This window comes from Xiphophorus couchianus, chromosome 18 (genome assembly GCF_001444195.1).
Source record: "Xiphophorus couchianus chromosome 18, X_couchianus-1.0, whole genome shotgun sequence".
NCBI classification, from domain to species: Eukaryota; Metazoa; Chordata; class Actinopteri; order Cyprinodontiformes; family Poeciliidae; genus Xiphophorus; species Xiphophorus couchianus.
The window spans coordinates 5,268,200-5,291,833 of NC_040245.1; the positions used below are offsets into that span (position 1 = coordinate 5,268,200).

Here is a 23,634-nt window from a genome sequence, read left to right on the forward strand (position 1 = left end):
AATGCAGAACATTTGTATTTCACTGAGATGTGGCGGCAACATCCAGCAGATAAAGATTTAAAGCAGAGCGGGAAAGGACAAGAAGCTGGATTAGCAGAGCTTATAAACAACAGATGGTGTAATCCATCAGTATTGTGAAGAGTTATCTCTGCAGCCTGGATGTTGATCTGTTAACTGTAAGTTTTTATTCATATGCAATACTTACCAAGAAGAGATCACCAGAGTGTGAAGCCATCAGCTCAGATGTTTCCAAGCTTATGGCAGAATACTCCGGTGTAAACGTGGAAATATCTGATACACTTCCGACATTTCTGCAGCTGCGTTTCAATTAAAAACGTGCCAAACTTTGTTGATATTCCTCTTCTGTCAAAACCCCCACCATTTCGCAATTGCGGTGTTTTCATTAAATTAGAAACTCTAATAAAAAACAGGTTTGGGTCACATGATAAGTCATTAGGAACCACGCCGCTTCATAATCCTCCAACTACTTCCTGTTGTTTTCTTCTTTGTTGTTTGCGCCAGAGGCAACATCCTGTTGTTGATCACAAGACTCGTGTGACAGTTGCAGTTTTGCAAAATAAACCTCATCCTGACACCAAAATGTTACTGAAAAATTAGTGTTTTTTTCCAAAATTGACATGTTTCCACTTAGCAAATAGATTTTCTTAATGTCAAATTGTATTATTATGGTTCCCATCATAATAATTGGTCAGCTGCTCTACCAGAGAAAACAAAAATGATTTTCTGGACCTTTGACCTTACTTGGAAATACAATTTGACAGTGTTGGATGATATGATTTAGAATATTTAATTTTTCTTGAGGATTTATAAAATATTTCTGAATTGAGCGCTGGGTCGTACAGCCACTCTATGGCTCTAAATACATCCAATTCATTTTTCTTATGTTACTTTATATTTTCTTTCAATGTAATTAGTATTAGTCATTAGCACACATAATGTTTAAATAATTGCTTTTGCTTCACACTTCTAAAATAAAAGCTGTGAATATTAACACAGTCCTCTCACCTGTTGTACTGTCAAGAGTGAAATTACACTTTGCTCATTAGGCTATTATATTTAGTTAATATAGTTCAGGTTGAGTGAATAAAACTAAGATTGTCTTCTTTTTAAAGAAAACAGATCTGATTTTCTTCTAAAAGTAGAAAAATGTTTTGTGTTTTTTTTTTAACTTTCTCACACAAGCAGCATTTCTTTTTTAAATAATATTTTAACTTTAGAGCTCCCAAAACGTCATGACTGAGTTTGGTCCTGTCAACCATCACTGTTGATTATAGATCTATAACAAAAACTAACATTTTCCCTTACGACATGGCACTTCGTCGTATTCAATGAGATTTTTACAGATGCCCTTGTTCGCTCGTTAATTCCCGTTACCTCAACATGTTTGTGGTCTTTGCTTTCCGGTAGGTTGGCTTAAAAAAACCCCCAAAAACGCTTAAGAAGTGAACAGGCGAGTGGGGAAAACAAAATGGCAGCCAAAACATGGGTAGTTTGTGAAGTTTAATGTTAAACTGCATGATTTTTTCCCCCACGTATTAGATACAATGTTCATATTTACATCAAACATAACTTGAAAAATGTAAAGCAAACTAACAAAACCGGTTTTAAACTGTTTCACATAGTTTCATCCTTTAAGTCTGGGCAATTAAACGTCTCAGAGATCTATAATTTGTTCAAATTTTGAAAACAAATGTGGCTTCCACTGTTTGTCAGTGATTAAAAAAAAACATAACAGAATGCAAACCTTGCAATCTTATAAAATCCTGAACAAAAATGTTGAGTGAAAACGTATATGGCAATTATTATATTTAAAATGGAGTACAGACGGACGACTATATGTAAATGCCATTGTGAGCATGTTCCGCAGCAAATAGAAGCACTTACACATCATTTTTAACAACAATAATATTAAAAATATTAATAAAAAGGGAGGGGCCTATTAATATTAAATGTGTCACATAAAGACAAAGATGTGTTTCAGTGTTGTTTTTTTCTTTTTCTTTCCTCACACAGCAGGTACAAAAATAGCAAAGTCCTTCAGCGGTTCCAAGCAGACACCACCGCTTAAACTAAACGCTAGCACACATATCAGGCCATCGCAAGACAACAAGGTGAGCACAGGAGAAAGTCTCACAAGTTTTAACTCTATTCCAATAACCACCATTATGAGTAAACACTAAATTACCTTTCAACATCGTCAGGATTTTTTGTTTTTTTATTTATTTCACGTCAAGCACAAACACAAGAAGTTTCTTCACAGATTTTTTTCCTCCCCACACAAACATCAGACATGGCGAAATAGTGCGAACTTTTTAGTTTTTCTGCAAATGTGTGTCTGGAGGGCTTGTGTGCATCCTGAAACTGGCTCTAACATTTTAGCATTTTAGCTTATATATGGTCTGAAATGAAAAGTCACGCTGTAAAATGGACTCTGAAAATAAGTGTTACTTTATATACCTAAGCATTCTCTAAAAAAATACAGTTTAGTTCTACCACAGACTAATTTTACCTTATTAGGCTATAAATTAGAACAAATTATATAAAAAAACAGTCAAATACATTAAATGTGTGGGTTGTCCTTGGAAAAGCCAATTCTTTAGTAATGATAGCCAAAGTAAATACCAGTAACTGCTGGTTTTCCTGAGGACAAGCCAAGTTTGTGATTGTCTTCACGCATTACTCCTGCAATGAGGAAAAAAACAAAACAAAAACTCCTGTTACTTAATAACTGTGCAAAGGACCCACAAAGAAACGAGCCTCAACAACTTCAGCTAACTTCACAAAAGATATGGAAAATACAGCACATGGTAAAGCGATCATGTAAACTGGGATTGTGCAGCGCGTCGCTAATCAACAGCAGTTTGTCTGTTTGCCGTCAACTATAAGGTAGTTCTACTGTAAACGTTGGCAAGAGAAGCAAATGAACAAAAATCGACTAAAACAAATAAATGTCTTTGGCAGCTACTGGTGGATATCAATGAAATACCAATCTGGTGGATTGTACCGCCAACATGAGAGAAATAGTTGATGCTGTTGAGTTCAAGCCCTTTGATCTTTGTTCTGGTTAACGAGGATAACATTCTGATCAAATTAGAGATGCACCGATCAATCGACTGCAGATCAGAATTGACGAGTTTTGCCCGATTTTTCCTATTTATTTAATAATGAGTCAAAACTAAAAATAAAGAATCACTAAATAAAAGGATTCAGTTTATTTAGCTCCATACACAGGTCTCATGTGATGTCACACTTCCAGTAATTCCATAAATGAATGGAATAAATGCATGAGGTGCTCTTAATAAAACCAAAAAGGAAAAGGACTCAATGGCGGCAAATTCACACCACAGATTAAAACAATCTAATGAATTAATGAAAATAAGAAAAAAGATCATTTGTAACCGACAGCCATCTTGGTAGGTGTTCTTAACTGTCATGGCGGTTGCCATGAAGTTGCTATGCCAACAACAAACAAGCCACATTGTCAAGATATTTGGTTGATATATCTTCCTCATCAATCTTTTTTTTTCAATATACTTTCTTTTTGTTGGTGTCAAAGCCGTGCTGTTTGCCTACCAAGATGGCGGTTCAGTGGCTTAGATCACTACCGTGTCAGACTTGTGGGAACTAGGTATAAAAAAGAATAAATTGTAATTCCTTCATTTTCTAACAACAAATTGGGAGCATATTTTCCCTTGTTTGCTATTTTTCTTAAAAAACAATGTCAAAAATCAAAACAGGCAGCCATTTTGGTAGTCAAAAAAAGCCCGATCGGTGCATCTCTAGTTCCAATACTCTCTAAATAGCAGATCTTAACAACAAAGCTGTTCAAAATGGTATCGAGAGATTCTGTTGGAAAACTGCAAATTGAAACCTCTGGTGGGATTTGATTGGGTGGTCCATGTCGTAGCTCAGATTTTCTATTTCTTGTTTTTCTCTCCATCAAAAGAAACACCCAATCACAAATACAGTATAGTATGACTTTTAAGCAAGCAACAAAACAAAACCAAAAGAAGCACATTCCTATGAGAAGTGACGACAGCGAGGAGGACGAGGACGAAAAAAAAAAAAAAAGGAATCTTGAGAGGCTTTTTCTGTACATGGTTGAATGGTTGGCAAAAAACAAAATACAGATCCTTGCAAAAGTATTCAGACCCTGAACTTTTCCAGATTTTGTCACGTTGCAGCCAGAACCTTAAACGTGTCATACTCAAATTTTATGACCAACCAACACAATGTTTTAGGTAATTGTGAAGTGGAAGATTTTTAATTTCACAAATAAGTGTCTGAAAAGTGCAGCAAACATTTTAAGTTGAAAATAAAGTCTTTTGGAACAGCTTAGAGGTTTTTCTGCAGATTTGCTGCATCTTTCCGTCAACTGTTACCAGGTTTCTGCTGAAATAGTGTCAGCATGATGCTGCCACCACCATGCATCACAGCATATCTGGTGTCAGTATAGGCTTTCAAACTGGCTTCCTTTGACTGGAGCACATGCAGTACCTGTTTCGTCCACTAGATGGCATATTATGGCAAATTTCAAACAAGACTACCACTTTTTAACGCTTTTCAATAAAGTATTTTACAAATGAATGTAATTCAGATGTTCAACATTATGAAGATTAGAGGAAAAGAAGCTGAATGCGACACACTACACTTTTTGTCGTCAAATGTCAAAAATAAAAAAGTAAATTGCGACATTTGTTGTGTGTTTACCATACAGCCACCATCAAATGTATAAATACTGCGGTTGCAATGTGGCAAAATGTGAAAAAGTTCAAGGGGAATGAATATTTTTTTCAAGGCACTGTAAAGGTGGGGGAACAATCAAAAGCAAACAGGAAGTGTGGGCACACATACGGGGTGAAGGCTCGAGTGGTGGAGGCAGGCATTCGGTGGCGACTACGCTAACATCACAAGGTGACTGACATCCTACAGCATCTGTGGAGCAAGCAGCACACAATACACAAGGGATCAGAGGCAGGGGAGAGCCCACAACTACTTTAAGCTCAGGTAATAAATAAAAGCAAGGTCGGGATGGATGCACGTCTCTTTTTCTTTGCTATTGGAGAAGCGTACGTTGCCGATGGTCACACGGATTGCTCCTTGGGGAAAGTGAATCCGGCTCGCGGGGCGTGGGCGGGGAAGCTGGTGTTGGAGTACATGGGCTCGTTGGTTGGGTGCTGAGTGTAGGGATGCTGAGGCAGGAAAGTAACAGGCGGGTAGGCCGGAGCAGACTCGGACTCGGGGACTTGTTCCATGTTGCAGGCTCGTTGGTAGCTCATGTATTCAGCCGGGTTCAACAGCTCTTCTGGTTGCTTCCCAGTTTCCTGCAAAGATGAGATGAACAATCTGTAGGGTATTTTAACTTGTACATATAAAGAACCACACAGAGAGTATTTATCTTTTCAACCTTTGCAACGGGGGAGAGTTAGAGCATCACAGAACCACAGTTGTTCCTCGAAACAACTCCAACTCGTCCCCCTGCGGCAGCCTGGTTTTATTCAAACCAGGCTGCTTATAGAAACAGAAACTTAAAGATGAGTAGCAAGGTTCTGTCTGAACTGGCTGAAACCGGTTTCTCCAAGAACAGGATGGTCCACCATACCCAATTTCATCTAAGAGCAGAGAGACTAACAACTTATTCATGAGATAACTATTTGTAAAAGTCTAACACAATCCTTCAAGAAACACTAGTTTACATTTTAAAGATTAGCATTACATGCTAATCATTTTATTACATAAACAGAAATAAACCTCTGATCATCATGCATTGCTATATTTTTTTATTATTCAGTAAGCCTGACTGGCTAATTAAACCAATTGCTGCTTACAAAGTCGATGGGAACTGTATAATATACACATTTGGTTTAATGTTCCAATAAATACACATTGTTAGAGCAGCTTATAACAGCAGCAGATGTGGCAGAAATATGACATATGTGCATAATTGACTCCAAACTGTTTGCAATTAAGGGACGTATTGTTTATAAATTAAACTGTAGTCGCAAATAGCAAAAATGCTGATTGAAGCAAATTGAGGGAGTTTAATATCAAAGCAAAAAAAAAAAGAAAAAGTTAAATAGATTTAATGAGAAAATATGTCAGCTACATTTTTGAGAACATAATTTCAGTTTTTGTTCACATTTTACCCTTTTAATTATAACAGTTGTGTAAATAAATAGATATTTGTTCCGGTCTTTTGTATCATTTTGTATCTCAAAATGCGCCAACATTTTCCAAGTTGTTCCCTTTAATTACGGCTGAGTAGCAGATGTACAGTATATGTAGGTCTCAGACATTTTCCTAAATAATTAAATTAAAATACAGTTTGCGGCAGGGCTAAATTATTAGGGCAACAAAAGGAGTGGCAATCTAATTTTCTCAGTTGATATAATTCATGAGTAATCTGAAAAATAGTTTTTTGTAAATCTTTTACTTCGGCTCATAAGCAGAAGCAGCATTTTCTGAAAAGATTTTAGAGAAAATGACCTTGCAGGGGTGAAAAACCAAGAAACAGTTGGTTTACAAACAAGTACAATACAACATTTGTAGAGCTCATAATCAACGAAAGCAACTCTTACTGAACATAAATAGTTAAGCCATCAGATTTTAGCTCAGAAATGTATTTATGGATGATAGGGAGTAACAAAATTATAACACAACTTCACCCTACTGACATTCAAATTCCACTAAAATCTAAATTTAAGATTATATCTTGTGTTTGTTTTCCTCAGATGCGACGTTATTCTTGCGTGCTTTTTGGCAGCTGTGAACCCCGTATTGCTGTTGCATCATTTCTGTGCTAAATCGAAACATTCTTTGAATGTGATGCATCTAAAAAATAAAAAGTTGGAGTTCTCATAAGATTCATAATCATCTTGCAGATGTTATTCTTTAAAGTCAGACTCTTTCCCCCCAGTTGCAACATAGATCAACCTGCGCTGTATTATCACCCAATTTACTTTAGAAGCTCCATGTATGATTTTTTTTGAAAGGTTAAATTCAGTAACATAACATCTACTCACAGGGATTTTCAGGCATTGACTTAATTTTTCTGTTAGCTTTTTAAATTAAATTTAGTAAGTATCAAATTTCCAACAGAATAAATTGTATTTTGTTGACAAAAGGAACGCTTTCGGCTCCTCTCAGGTGTGTTTTGCTTTTTATAACTCAAATTTAATCAGTCCACTGAATCACCACAAATTTATAACAGAAACTCAATTACTTAAAGTAAGGCTAGTAAGAGCAATTATAGACAAACATCTTTCTCAAACAAGACTTTAATATGTCGCCTTTTTTCCTTTTGTACAACATTCATCCCTCAATGGAAGTATTTCGGTCCTACTTGCGATCGTGATACTGCAACTATAAGTGTCTCTTTGGCAGCACAAAGGTTTTACCTGACAGCACTTATTGAATGGTTCAGCACACAATGGGAAAGGTCAAAGGAGCAAACACAAAGCTGAGAAAGAGGGCGACAGTTTTGAACATCCCATTTAAAATAAAATCCCTGCAGATCTGTTTCATCAGCATATCTGTGTAACATGCACTCTTGTCAGATTACATGCAGTTAGCACACCACACATGATGATCCATATCTAGACTGTTTGGTCAAAACAAAAGCACAAAAAAAAAAACAAAACCTCACACACACCCTCAGAAGTTCATTGGACCGTCTTTGTCTTTGATTGCATAACGCCTTCACTTCGTTTCAAAAAGTTTTTTCAATGTGTTGTATTATTATTTTCACCAAAATCTTGTATTTTATTTACTTTTATATGTATTTATTCACACACACAAAAATCATGATCTCACAGTACATAACTAAAAGCGTGAATCAGGTCTCTGAAGAAGCCACCGAAAGCTAACCGAGTCTGAGAACTGGGCAAAACAAATTTTCAGCCCAACCCAAAGATACTGACTGAGTTAAAGTTCTGGACTTTGTGGTGGCCAATCCTCCTGTGGAAGTAAAGCCTCCACATTGGTGAAAAAATCATTCATTGATGGATGTTTGCTGAACCTGGAGTTGACCAGTTGCACTCAGACTAGGGCAATTCCTCGAATGATTCGAGTATCTTGATTATTAAAATTCCTCGAGAAAACTTTATCTACCTCGAAGCTTCGTTAAATTATGCTTCATTATGTAGCACATCGTGCTCCACCCGGATCATTATTTGCGGAGGGCAGCATTCTTACTTCCGCCTATGAGTTGCTGTGAAATGCTAGCAGCATGGTGGTGAATTGTGCGGCGTTTTGCCAGGGTTTGGGGGACAAATAAGGACTGTTGAATTTTGCGGTGCGATGGTTGGACTGCGACAGCATTTCTGGTGTTGGAATCACCAGAAACGTGATTTCTGGTCACGGTTTTGGAGCGAACGGTAGGAATGGCACAGAGAGAGAGAAAGAGAGATCAAATTCCTCAGATAATTGTAAAAATATTCTATAGAGTACTCGATTACTAAAATATTCTTTTACAACAACCCAGCTCAGGCACTGGGCATGGCGGGCGAACGACTGCCTACTTCTTCACTCTGGAAGAGGGTAAATCTGGAATCATCAGATCATGTGACATTTTCCATCACTCTAGAGTCCAATCTTTAAGCAAATTTGAGCCTCAGGAGTTTTATTAACCAATCAGGTCCAATCCCGTAACTTCCCTTTGCATTGTTTGCAAACGCTTAGGTCATCGCGATTTTTCCTTTTGACCAGATTTCTTCGTCAAAGTCAATTATTGTTTCCCTTTCTTCCAGTTTTTCTAATGCATTTGAATAATTTCTGCATTCTCCTTTAATGTTTTCTCTTCTTGATTTGACCTTTAATAAAGAGATTTAAATTTTTTCCACAGCGACAGGATCTTGTTGTTTAAGAAATATGAAGATATTATTTGAGTTTATCATCTATTCAGGGGCTGCACAGTGGCGCAGTTGGTAGCACTGTTGCCTTGCAGCAAGAAGGTCCTGGGTTCGATTCCGGGCCGGGGTCTTTCTGCATGGAGTTTGCATGTTCTCCCTGTGCATGCGTGGGTTCTCTCCGGGTACTCCGGCTTCCTCCCACAGTCCAAAAACATGACTGTTAGGTTAATTGGTCTATCTAAATTCTCCCTAGGTGTGTGTTTGTGTGTGAATGGTTGTTTGTCCTGTATGTCTTTGTGTTGCCCTGCGACAGACTGGCGACCTGTCCAGGGTGAACCCCGCCTCCCGCCTGGAACGTAGCTGGAGATAGGCACCAGCAACCCTCCCGACCCCATTAGGGACAAGGGTGCACGGAAAATGGATGGATGGATGGATCTATTCAGTAATTATCCAATAGAAAGGTAGAATCTATTCTATTTTTTATCAGTCAGTGTGTCGTTTTTGTTTTTATGATGTAAAGCACTTTGAAATGCCTTGTTACAAATAAAATGTGATTGAATTGTATTGATCTTCTCAACACACTGAGAAGGATGGTAAGGACAGTAAATACAGCCAAAACCTGCAGTTGAAAAACTGCAACAATTTCTGAAATATCGTCTTCATGAGCAGTTATTGAAGGATGGCAGAAAAAACAAACAAACAAAAAATTAAATAGGAGCTTTATGTAAACATGTGGAGGTTGATGGACTTTACTGGTATTTTTAACAGGAGCTGTCTGTCAGCTTTGGTTTGTAGAGATTTGGGCAACAAACCCTCCAGTAGGACTGGATGTGGGAAAAAGGATGAATTTGTTGAAGATATGTTGAATATTTGAATATCTGGTTTGTTTAGTATGGATAATCTGTGATGCTGTCTAACATTTTCTTTTCCAGAGGTCCTGGAAACCTGGCTAGAGTGCATAGCATCATGAAATCTTAGAAAAAACAAAACATCTGTAAAATTAGGCTCTACAGGTGAAATTAAACTGGCTCATTGTTGGACTCAGACTCAAGACCCAAATCTTTTAGACATCTTATAAGAAAATATAATACAGAGGCCATAATAATGTGTCTATATGCTCCAACTTCATTCAATCTTCATTTTAATCACTTCTGCGCCTAAACATGCAGAAAAGGGTAAAGGTTTTGAAATGACAATGACGATGATGATGATGATGGGTGGACATGCACAGACAAAACGGGGTGAGGATGAGTGTGAAATGAAACTCACGAGTCTTCCTCAAGCATCTCTACATCTACGAATACGATGATCCCAACTCTGAGAATGTTTTGCGAGGCAAATGAACCACAGAAAGGCAAAAATAAAAGAAACAACAAATGTTTATCTGAACATAATTGCACAAAATGTGTTTGAAGGGTTACGTTTGGGGGAAATATAGAGGAATAATGCAAAGCAAAGGAATGGTTGTTTAGTTAAATTAGATTTAGTGTTATACATGCACTTAAGGAGACAAATAAAAACGGAGTCGGGATGTTGAATGAGAACATGACGGATGGATGTTGACAAACATGGCGAATCTGAGGAAGACAAATGAGGAGCTGTGAGCTTCTGTGAAAGGTGAACTGCTGCTGACAAACCCTGGAGACACTGACTGAAGTCTAAAAAGCCTATTTGTCTCAGGTCAGTGTCCAGGGCTGTTCCCGCTGCTAAAGAAAACTCTTCCCTTTGTCAGGTTATTAATGTCTTTGAGAAGTCCTAAATTAAAACCAGCACTCTGTGGTGCAGGTTTGCCATTTTATTCGTTGTTGGGATTTAGATCTACAGATACAAAGTGCTGACAAGACTTGGAATAAAATTTTTATTTTGCAAATCTTTGGTGAATTATTCCAGATTAACCATTAAGTATATCCTGAGGATTTTGATTCGAAACAGAGGAGGGAACTTAATAAAGGAGGTTTTTGTGGACATAAAATAAAGTTTGCTATAGTTTTTGTGTGGATAGCTTTTTAAAAAAGATGTGAAACGATGAAACAGACTCCAGCAGAGTTCTGTAAACTAACAAAATGTTTCTCTTTTCTCTCAGATGCCTTTGCTCTGCTGTCCTGTTCTTTATTTTTCTGGTTTAAATGTAGTTCTGTTTTCCAGGAGCTGTAAATGATATCACTGCTGATGTTTTCTTTCGTTCTCGTATAAGACAGAAATACTTCTCCACATGAAAATCTAAACTTCTCTAAGATCTTAGAATTTGGATCGATGTATTTAGATGTTTTACAAATCTTATTTTTATATTCAGCCCATGGATACTGAATCGGGAGAAGACACATTCATTGAGTTAAGGACAATTTAAAAATATAAATGTGAATCTAAGTGTTTAATGTCTTCAACATGTCTATAGCTTACACATTTACAGTTAATCTGCATTCACATCGTTCATCTTCCCACATTAGTCGTTGCCTCTACAATCCGGGATTATTTGGATCCAAATGGAAAACATTTTGTAAAATGTAATTTCTTACTATTTGAGGACTTTTTTTTTTTTTTTACCAGTTATGATACACCGGCTGTAATTCTGTTCACTCTACAAATAACAGCTTTTAACTTTTTATGTTACCTCAGCAACAATATTTCAGTTGGCGTTTTAGTCTGGTTTACCAACTTTTACATTTTGAAATTTAGTGGAGGGTTTTTTTGTGTGTTTTTTTTGGGTGCAGTAGCAACAATGTGAAGGGATTTATGTTTGTCGTTGTTTTAAAAAATGTTTTTTCATACTGTATAATAATTTATATGTTTTAGTTCAGAGCACTAAGATGTTTAGAGCATCTGTTGTGAAATGGGAACTTACAAAAGATTTGAAAAAAATGTCTTAGAAGAAAAACCTGTAAATATGCAGTTTCAGAGGTTTTGTTTTGTTGTCATTCTGGTCTTCCTACAGGAATTACATTTTTGAATGTTTGTTTTTTTTTTCCAGTGGATGCTTCATGCAAACTAAAGGCTTTCTAAGTGAAAGGAGTATGGTTATGATATTATTTTTCAACAATAGGAGTAGAGGTATTTCCTTATTAAAAACACAACAAAGAAGAGAGCAGCTGAAATAAGCCAGACTTATTACTTCATCACTGGGATGTAAAACAAAAAATGTTTAAACAAACAAAAAATATCTGTGGCATATGGTTAATAAAGAAGTTCAGTAATAATACGAATGCAGACTGAAGGCAGGAAAATGAGATTGTGAAATGACCAAACCAGGAAGTATTTATAGTTGTGAGCTTGATTAGTGAAAAGCTTCACAGCTGAGCAACAATCAAATGACAACCAGCTGTAGGAGAGTTTGAAACCAGGCCAAGGGAGATAAACTAGGAAAGTAAAATAACCTTAAAACAACCAGAAAACTTTGGAAAATCACTGAAAATAAACCTCAAATAGACAATAATGGACAAAGTCCAACACATCATAAAATGTTCTTGTAAAATATTGATTGATTAATCTATAGATGAAAAGACAGCTAAATGAATTAAAAATCTTTTATGAATCATCTTTTGTCATTTTTATACTTAACCAATTCCTTTCTCTGTATGTGCTGTGATTTAAAAACTCAAAACTGTTATTTCCTTTTTCAGTTTTATTGAGTTGCTCTGTTTTTTTAAAAAATCTTTAAAGCTTCAGACTGGAAACTTTTCTTCTTTTCTAAGACAGCTTAATGCGGCAAAATCTTTTGATGATAGAAGATGGCACCGGCTTCTCATTACATTTTCATCTGTTGTTTACATTTTTATATTAATTTCTAGACTATAAGTAGCTGGCAAGTATGTATAAATCTTAAGAGCTTTTATATATATAATTCAACCATTGTAGCAGTTTTAAAAGATACCTTTCTGACAAGGAGTTTTGTTAGTCACAGATTTACACGTGACTGAAGATCTCAGCAGTTTTCATTACAAATGTTTGCAAAATGTTTCCTGCTAATGTTGTAAAAATACAATTTTGGGGTTAAATAATATATGGAATAAAAATGGCACGTTAAAAAGTTTGTTCACGTGATACGTCATAACTTTGCTGACAGGAAGTGGTCTTCCTACCACTTCCTGTCGTCTTCTTTGTCTTTTCCACCAGTAGCAACACATACTCATATGATGGGGAAAAAAGAGTTTCCATTGCTTTTTTGTAAAATACAATAACTCTGATACAGCTGAAAAACCACCTCATGCTAACTCAAAAACATTTGATCAAAAAATGTGAGGTTTTTCATAATTTAAGTTGCCATTAAGCTAATTCATTTTCATAATTCCAGTTTGCACATCTGCGTTAATGTGCCATGTGATCAAATATGCAAATTAGGCAGTGACATCATCTGGCGACATTTAGAACAGCCAATACCTGCTTTCCTTGCTGAAGAGTTCGTAACGGTGCCATGAAAATAGGTGTGCAATAACAAACGCGATCCTGTGGAGGGCGATATTACACACGGTGGTTATCAACATGGTTGAATTTAGCGCTTTAGCATTTAACTTCTGCCAAATACCATGTTGGTTTAGCGCTTTAGTGTAAGCAGAACTAGAGTTTATGATTAGTGTTTGTTATTGATTGTTTTTGCAGATATATACGCCAGCTTTTTCTACTTTGTTTTGGTAAAAAATTAGTTAAAAATCACCTCTACAGTTGGAGTTTGTCAAATAAACATAATCAATGTCGTTGGTTTTGTTAAGACTTCTTAAGACTTTTAAAATACTGGTGGTGATTAACCAAAAATATTTTGCTGTATTATCATATATCTAGGTAATATTTATTGTGAAACATACTTGCACTGCTTTTGGATTTGGTGAGTCAGCAGCTTGTATGCAGGATGGACTCAGGTGGATCCCGGGCAGATGTACATTTCACTACATCAAACTTCGGGCAGCGAGCCCAGAAATTTTGCTAATGTAGGTTATTGGCCTTTTTTCAACATGCATAAAATCTTTTGATGAGGAAATAAAATGCATAGTAGATCTTTGAGGCAAAAGCTCAAAGATTTATTTGAACTTAGTAAGTAAATCAGTACAAGGTTAGACTCCTGCTTTTAAGTGGGATTATTTTAGACATGAAAAGTGTGTAACGGGACTCCTGATAGATATTCTCTGAAAATAGAGAGCAAAAGACTGAACGGACTGAACCTCTAACGCAGGGAAACCTTGTCTGTAAAATTCTCTGTATTGAAATATTCACAGATAACTCATTTAATTTGCTCTCAATGCTACAAAACTATATTCTCTCTTAAAATATTGGTTTAAGTTAAACTTTATTACACCGTTTTAAAGCTGCATTCAAGGACATAAAACAGCATTTGGTAAAAGATCAGGATGGAATGTGGTCTGACGTTAATTGCAACTTTTAATGTCTTTTCAGTTAAAGTACTTTATAAGCCAACAAATTCCTCTCCTGCTTCCCTACTTATAAAACAAATATGTTTCACTTTTAAAGTATAAAATCTCAATACCTCAAACTGAAAAACATTGGATGAAAAACATTTTTCTGACTTAAAGAGAATTTGAAAATGCATAATCTGCGTTTGTCTGTTGAATTTGTGGAACAAGTGAAGCAGACATGAGACGCGTTCTGAGGCAGCGCGGATATTCTGCTTTCACAGCTCCACAGAAAACACAAAGAGGAAATGACAGCGACTTCAGTCATTTCCAATAACGACCTTCTAATTATTCCACAGTAAAATAAAACAGACGAGTTACGTAAACATTTTGTGTGACAAGCCTTTTCGGGATCTTGTCAGATGCTAGTCCTATACCAGGAATAAGCGCAATTATTGTCTGTTTGGGCTTTAGAGGCGAAAAAATGAATAAAAATAAAACTATCTGGAAGGAAACAGCAGAATGTTTCTAAATGCTGCTAATAAACACAAACTTGTCAAATGACCCAGAAGACCATGTTATAGAGGAACGTAACCGTATCTATTATTGCTCAATTCCTTTAATACACATGTGTCAAACTCATGGCCTGGGGGCCAAATCTGGCCCGCCGTAGCTTTTTGTGTGGCCCTCTGGACTCCGTACGCTAAATTTCATCAATCAGTGAGTTTGTGGAAACTCACGTGAAGAAAGATTCCCACATTTTTTTCCCGCTAATGCATAACGGTAAAACTAGTGCAGATTTTCAGCAAAAATGGGCAAAAATGTTGGGTTTAATTGACCACCACTCCCACCTGTAGGTGCCAGTATTTCGTACTTTTACGACACCGCTGCCTCATCCTTATTTGGTGTCAAGTTTTTAGTTTGCCAAAAAGTCCAAAATAATGTCATATAAATTGCAGATATTGCAAAATTCCTTGAAACTATTTATAAATCCACAAAATTAATGATTTTAATTGTAAAAAGAAAAAAAAAAAATCACAAAATCAATCGCAAAATCCTGAAGGGACCGAACAATGTGAAAAGAATTTTAATTTTAAGAAATATTTCTAAAATGCAGAGACAGGTATTTGTTAATATTTTAACAGTTTGTTAATGGTTTTTCTTCAAGACATTCTGGCATGACCGGCCCTTTTTGTTTTGATTTGGCCCAAAACGAAAATGAGTTTTACATCCCTGCTTTAACAGGAGCGTCTGAAGACATTTTTATATTTCACTGCAGCTGCAGAGTTAGCCAAAGGTTGACTTCCTGCTGGTCTGTGTCGTAATTTTCCTAAAGACGTCGCTTTCGACCAGTCGGCTGCTGTGAAAGCACAACAAAACAAGTCAGCTAAAATATGAAAACCCCTGATCCAAACAACGATAGAAGAGCACTTCCTCTGGCCCTCAGAAAAACTTCTAACAAACTCCCGAGTTTTTCTATACCTAAAAGGCAAAGAGTTACATTTTTAGCCCACAAATTTAAGCTATAATTAAAGTACATTATATTTACCTTCCAGTCAGATTGGAGGTAAAAGGCTTTTGCATTTCTGTTAAATTTTGCACAAATGCAACACCGATAAAAGAAGAACCAACTCAAATGCATACATTTAGCAAAGAGGGTTAATCTAAATGAAATCTGGCTCACCTTGAAGCCATTTTAAGTAGCAGTACATTAAGCAGATAACCTAACCTTGGGGGAAATAAGGCTCAAATAAGTTTTTATATCTGATAATGTAATAACACTTTCATCATGAAAGGATGCAAAGGAAATACATGATTAAGGCTTTGCTGATTTTATTTCACTGATTACAACTAAAAGTTAACTCAACAACCTCCTTGTTTATATTATATGTAAATTTTGGTTCCTAGTATACAGATGAGTGGGGAAGTTTTATACAAAAATTCAAATTGTGGTTTGAAATCAGATACTTACCTGCATCTAATTCAGAATACAAATAGGCAGAATATAAACTGAAGATAGCAGCAGCTTGCTAAGGATGCTAACTTTGGGAATTTTCTTCTACTTCCAGTGTAATTTTTTAAATGTTTCTTCTTCTAGTAAGGAGAACAAAAATCAGCAGTTTTTAATTCTCACAGAATGTTAATCTTACATTTGCACAAATGATGAAGGCTTCTACATCAATCTTTAATCAAAAACAACAACAAAAATACTATAGTTTCTAATAAATCTTTGTTTCAGACTCTTATTTTGAAAACCTGTGGGGTTGACAGTCCACTTATATTCTGGTACAAGAAGCACGGAAGAAGACTCCTTTACTTTGAAATTGGGTGGCAGCATTTTAATTATGGAGTAAATAAATGAAACAAAAACCAACAAACCATGAATGACCTGTAAGCACTGCTGGATTACTATGATTGATTATCTGTTGCCACCAGCAATGCTATTTTTGGTTTCCAATTTGAGCGACACTAAAGGGCCATTGCACTGTTTTTTCATGGGTTGAGTTTGTGAGTTGAGAGAGATTTGTTCATCTCCTCTTCAAAATCTAAAACAAATGCAATGATTGGATGCTTCTGCACTGCTCAGCAGGGATTTGTTAAAAACACAGACTGGAATTAAAGAAACCTTAATTTGTGAAAACGCATAAAAGGAGCATTTTCGATGCAATTATGGCATTGAGAGCACCTTATTGTTGAAAAGCAAACCCCAATATGAACTACTCTAACACTCATCAATAATAAATTCTTCACAATGCATGTGAATCCTCAAGGTTCTGAGATGCTGTTTTTTATTTTGCCGTAAATATTAGCACACACAAAAAAAACCACAACACTTTTGGTTTGAATAGAGCATGTATGTCACGATCAAGGGTGTGGAATTTAAAGTGTTCAATTCTGTCAGGACGAGATACTTTACTTTTGTTATAATCTTAAAGTTTATTGTGTTTATTTATTTGTTTCATATTTTTAATTGTGCCCTAGTGGTCAGATAGTTGGCAGCTGAAATATGAACCCGGTAGTTTAATATTGAGTTTCAACTATCATTTGCATTGCTTTAGATTAAGTAATGTTATTATTGGGCCAAAGCTGCAAACTGCAAATCTTCCCTGGTGATCAACATGTGTATAACACTAAACCAAACTAGCACACTTTTCTTTATGCTAGTGTGATTTAGTTTTCTCCAAAATACCGATAAAAATCTTTGCTTATCTTATTCCCACGAACCAAGTATCGTGTCTCATCTCCTCAGATGGATGAATTTTACAATCGTTCAAAATCAAAACTAATTTTATTAAGCAACTCTCTGAAAAAACCCAAAACGTTTTCTTCCATGATTGAAGCAGCACAGTAGCGAAGAATCTGACGTTAGAAAAAAATAAATACATTTTCAGCTTATCTACTGGTACTGCCATATAAATTGTTTTTTGAGTTGGTGTTTTAGTTTAGTTTTTAATTTTTCTGTAAATCTCAATCAATTTTATTGCTTGATTGCATTTTTGGGATAAAATTGGCAGATATAAGATTTTTTTCTTCTTTCTGCTACCTTTCATTTAGTTGATGTGTATATATTGTCCTCTGTTGTATATAATTGCTTTGTTTTCAATTAAACAAAGCAATAATATCAAATACCTAATATCTAATATCAAACCTTTTTGCCAAACTGAAAAGTGAAAGGAAAAACTATTTGTTTCTGGGATTTTTTTCTTCCATGCAGTAAACACAAAGTTGGAAAGACAAACTTTGAAAACACAAAAACAAAACAAAAAATGATATAACACCTCCAGCATTATGAAAACTTTACCATGTAGAAAAGATTATAAACTGCCTTAGCTGGAAAAGTGACAAGTGTTGGTATCAGCAGCCATATTTGTCTTCCAGTAAATTTTGCCATGATGTTTACTTGCTTCCTTCCAGGGAAAGGTCACTAGAAATCAGCATTGAATATTTAAACAGGAACCAATTTCTCTGTGATGAAACATTTCTGTCTTGTTGAGCTTGGGGGCCAGAATAATATTTGCTGATTAGGAAAATAATGTAAATCACATGCTATCTCTCTTCACGTGAAATGACATATCGGAGATTTCAAACTGAGATATAATAAAGAACTCTTCACTGCAATTATCAAAAGTTGTTTTTGGAAAAAGTGTGTTCAAACCCTCCAGCGAAATTCCACTGACATGTAGGATCTATGCGGAGGCGCAAATCTGTGTCTTTGGCACAACATGGTGTCCCTGCAACTTAAACATGTTCATACATGCATCTCTCAGCGCCTCCGTGCAACAGCGACGTTCCTTTCAGTCTGTCTATAATCATAATGCCTCCATTAGATTTCGAGGATGCTGCTTTTTCTGCTAATTTATAAAACTGCTACAAACTGCAGCTGGGGTGTCATCTCACACACAGATTTTAATTAGTCTTTTACTTCAACAATCATCCACCTGCAGCTGCTGACTTTGCTGTGAAAAGTTTATTTTCTATCCCTCGCTACGTCATCCGGTTTATTTTACAGGTTCTGTTTGCAGTTGGAAGGATTTTTGATGTAAAAAAAAAAATAATTGATGTGGTTTCATGTTTTCCACGTTGTGTATTCCAATGGTTTACCCAATAATGTAGCAATAATGAATGCAGTGTTGTCTGCAACATCTGTGGCATAAAAATAGAGCTTGTCCTCCAGCAGACAATGTCACCAAGTGGTTGAAGTGATTCATAATACAAAAACGGATGCAGATGATTTTATAGGAGGCTTGATTGTTCATAATTACCCCTAATCTATCTTGGAGAAGGTTTAGTTTGAAGTTGCAGGTTGTAAATAAATAAATAAATCTGCTCCATGTAAACCTGCTGACTGACGTGGGTTTTCTCGACGTTGTGCCTTTTATTATTTAAAAGCAGCTCAGAGAGACGATTCTATTTTTATTCTTCATTCTTCATGTCGAATAATTTTTAAATGAACTCTTGTTTTGGCGTTTCATTATTGACAGAGCAGAGAGGAAGCTTGAATCAGTGAATCATCCAGTCATAACATGGCAAATCATTTCTGTAAGCAGAAAACAAAGTGTCTCCTGGCAACCAAATACCGTCTTCAGGGAGAACAACGCTGTATTTTTATTTATGTTTTGAAATTGTCATTCTCTTTTTGTACAGGAGAATTAGATGCAGGTAAGTATCTGATTTCAAACTGCAAGGTTGGAGGACCCGTCATGCTTTGGGCCTGCTTTTTCTCTCCAAGGTCCTAACTTTGTTCGACAGCATAGTTTGATAAATTCTTTGAAATTCCACTTTAAAATGGAATCCTTTAAAAACGAAAATCTGGTGGATTTCACCTGGAAAATGAAAATCTGTTGCCCCTGAGTATTTTTTACAAGGTAACAGCAAAAAATATATGGACAAATCGATACAGAAATGCTTCACCGGACACAAAATTACACTTCCATGACCATTTCAAAACACACACCGAAATCCCGCAGAAAACCTGCAGAGTTGTGGCTTTTCTTATTGCAGCGGTGAAATCTCAGCAGAAAAAGTCTCACATTAGGAGTTAACAAAATCCCCTGTGGCACATCTGTCGGCACCCAAGGAGGATCTATCAGTACCAGTAATCCATAGCTTCCTGTTTCCACAGGGTAAAATATGAAATTACTCTGAGAGCAATTTCTCCAAGCCTTTCTTCAAAATGGGAAAGAGAAAAGAACATACCATCCAAGTAAGAGATTTTAGTTGATCTTCAGATGTCAGAAAAATACCTGCTCAACTTGGCTTATTGACCCTCTGTATGTGACGTCACTCGCTTCAAAACTCGTTTTTGCTCCGCCATGACAGATGTCGAAACAACCGAAGCCTGTAAAAAACCGCACATGTGGTCGCCTAATCGCTTTTATTACGTTGGTTTTTCAGTAAAACTGGTCATAGGGCGCTGCATGGTCAGCTGCACGAACAGACAAGGACAGAAAACCAAACTTGTCATTTTATTGTGTAACTTTTAGAGGAGCGATGGATAGCAGCCATCAATCATCATGACTGGCAGCCTTCAGTGCAGCAAACACTTTCTACAAGAAGACTAACGTTCACGTATTTTATAAGTAAGTTTGATTAGAAAGATATTAAATATTGCATTATCGAGAAGGTACGCGTCTAATTATTAGTAACCATGGAGACAATGCCGCACCGTCATGTAGCCTACCTTTAGTACGTTTTTAAGGCCGCTCTGGTTTAAGGGAAAACCCCGTTTATGACAGTGATTTAAATAATGTGGTGTGAATTCAGGCAAAGTCGGTAATTTGATCAACACGTCAGGAGGGAAGAGGTAAGGGTCCGTTTCTAAGCTAGCTGTTTCAAGCTTCTATAAATACCGCCGTCTATGAGCCCCAACCAGGTGTGTTACATTCAAAGGCAAATTAAAATGACTGGAACAAGTAGCAGTCATGAATAAACCGACAAAAACAACTCGGGAAAACAACTTCAGTCACTCAGTTCGTCACAGTCATCAGACCTGAATCCAACAGAAAACCTGAGCTAAAGAGAAAAGAGCAAAAAAGTGTTTCCAGGTCTGTAAAATCTGAGGAATAGTCAAAGACCCCTACATCATTAAATACTCCAACCCAGTCAAATGAAAGAGAAAAATGTTCTGCCCAATTGGCAAAAGGGTTTAAAATTATTGACTGCATGTTTGTCAGTCATGATTCTGATAAAAAACAAAAATCTATGAATACAAAAATAAAAATAAATAAAATAATAAATAAAATTAATGTCTTGCTGTGAAATGCTCTTTTTGCTCCTGAAAAGATGGACAAAACTGGATAATATATATTTTTTTACATTATATATGTCAATGTGATTATGCTTCTAAAATAAGTTTGATTTATTTTAAGACTTTTCACACATCTATGCAACAAATATAAAAATAAGTGAGAGGATGGTGCAACGGGTCATCATGGTTGACAATTTTAGGCGTCTCAAAATGTGTTTTCTGACGCGGTCTAATTCTGTCAGCAAGTGAATACCTGATGAGTTTTTAGTTTTAATATGGTTTGTTTTTTGTATAAAAACCTGCCAATGATCTCAACAGTAACTCTCACTTTATAGGCAAAGTGGCCGGACGCACTATCTGGAACAATTAACAGATAAACATAGTTTTTAAAAAAACCATGAAGATTTTTTTTTTCTTCTGTCATCCTGATGTAATCCTGTTATGTTCAGTATGATTTTTTTTTTTATTGGGAATATATAAAAAAATTAAATCTCAAAGTATTTTACTTCTCCTTAATTAATTTCTTGATATACGTTTCCTGATTTATTTCGCTGTGCAACCAGAATGATTTGCTTTATGAATAAACCAAGTTTCTGTGATTCTGTACTGATTTGTGCAACAGCAGCTAGTTTGTTTGTACAAATAAATCTATCTAGTTATATTTTAAAGCCTGTGTATTTTTTTTATCTACAAATGGAAAACACCTCTGCTCCAAACGCTTGACTGGTTGCCATAGAAACCAGGAAAACGGGTCTAGCAACAGGATCCTTTGCACTGCTTTACTTCCCACTTCTGCTGCATGTTTATAAAGATCTGAAGTGATACTGAGGAGCAGGTTCATGCGCCGCTCTCTCCTGTGGGGTTCAGCTGACATATCAGAGCATAATCTCGTACATGAGGGCATGTTTTGCTCCGTTACTAATCAGGGTTTACAAGAGGTCCAATCACTTGAGGAACACGTTTGAAATATTAGTGACTGTTCAGACAAACACTGTTTGACATGAAGTATCTTCAGTACGAAATATGTTTGTTAGTGCAGCGACTAGCCAAACACTGCAAAAACAATTTTTTTTATGATTTAGTACACTTGAAATGAGACAAAACGTATTATAAGCAAATATTTTCTTAATATTTAGGAAAAAAATACTTGTTCTATTGGCAGTTTCTTCCACTTATAACCAATCAAACTAGAACTTTTTCATTAATTTTAAGGAATTATTGACTTAAAATAACCTCCTTAATCTTGCTGAACAGTGTTTTGTCTCATTTCAAGTGTATTAAGACTTTTTTGCTCTAGAAATCTGGGTGTAGTGATGGACTTTGACTTGAACCTTCCGAGCCACATATAGACAGTTACAAAGTCGGCCTTCTGTCACCTGAAGAACATTGCCAGGATAAGAGAAATAATGTCTGAGCGAGATCTTTAGAAACTCAAACATTTGTTTATCTTTAGTCGCATCGATTACTGCAACTGCGTCTTAACAGGTCTGCCTAAGCTGCTGCTGGTGTTCTGACTAAAACCAGGAAGTTAGAGCACATCACCCAGTTCTAAAGTCCCTACACTGGCTCCCTGTTGCTCAGAGAATAGACTTTAAAATACTGTTAGTTTATAAATCACTGAACGGTTTAGCACCACAAAACACTAAAGACCTGCTGGTGTTGTATCAACCTTCCAGACCGCTCAGATCTTCTAGTTCTGGTCTGCTCTGCATCCCCAGAATCGGAACCAAATGGGGAGAAGCATCATTCGGCTTCTACGCACTACAAATCTGGAACAAACTCGCATAAAACTGCAAATCAGCCGAAACACTGAGTTCCTTTAAATATAAACTAAACCGGTTTGGAGTTGCTTTTGAACCATAATAAATGAAACATTAATCAACATATTTGAGTCACAAGGATTATTACAACAATCACACTTGACAAAATGTAATGTTTCCACAAATGCTGACTATATGATGTGTTTATGATGTATTTTCATGTTTAGTTCACTGCAAAAACACAAAATCTTACCAAGTATTTTTGTCCTAGTTTCTAGTGCATAGATCTTAGTAAACTTGAAATATGACAAGCTAACTTAAAAGCAACCTTTCAGCAAGACATACTGACTTGTTTTAGATAAATAATTCCTTAATATTGATAAAAGTCCTTGTTGCATTGGCAGAATATTTCACTTATAACAAGACCTTTTACCCATGTTATATCTGCCAATATCTTCCGTTATATTTTTTCATCAATATGAAGAAATGATTTACTTAAAACAAGCTTTTATAAAAGTTACTTTTAAATTAGTTGGTCATATTTCAAGTGTACTTAGATATTTGCACTAGAAGCTAGACCAAAAAATACTTGGTATGATTTTGTGTTTTTGCAGTGTGAAATATGCTATACAAATAAACATGATTGATTGATTTATTTTCATGCTTTATTTAAACTCCTCCTTGTTTTCTGCATAAATGGAGAGAAACCTTCAAGGTGTTCAAGGTGTGAGAAAACTGCATGGATTAGCGGAAAATCTAGCATCAATAAAACACATGGAAACAGTTAATTAAGCGGAGCAGAGCAGATTAGGATGCAGAGATTTCATTATCAATGATCTTCAGAGATCATGTTGAGCCAAATTGTTATAAAAAATCCCACATGGTCTCCTCAGTTCAACGCGATACTTCATATAGAA

General features: G+C 36.0%; 1 protein-coding gene across 3 annotated transcripts in view; it reads right to left on the minus strand.

Annotated features, from left to right (window-relative positions):
- Nucleotides 1-1,504: 1,504 nt before the first annotated feature.
- The window catches only part of nectin1b (nectin cell adhesion molecule 1b), a 230,942-nt gene continuing 208,812 nt past the window's right edge, over nt 1,505-23,634 (minus strand). The window contains exons 9-10 of one of the 3 annotated variants that reach the window (XM_028045710.1): nt 5,095-5,345; nt 1,505-4,956 (exon numbers count right to left, since the gene is read on the minus strand). In XM_028045710.1, the coding sequence (XP_027901511.1) occupies nt 5,106-5,345 (240 nt within the window). In that variant the 3' untranslated portion in view covers nt 1,505-4,956; nt 5,095-5,105. Of the gene's footprint in view, nt 5,346-23,634 lie in introns of all 3 variants that reach the window. The other 2 variants (XM_028045709.1, XM_028045713.1) reach the window with 2 other exon arrangements.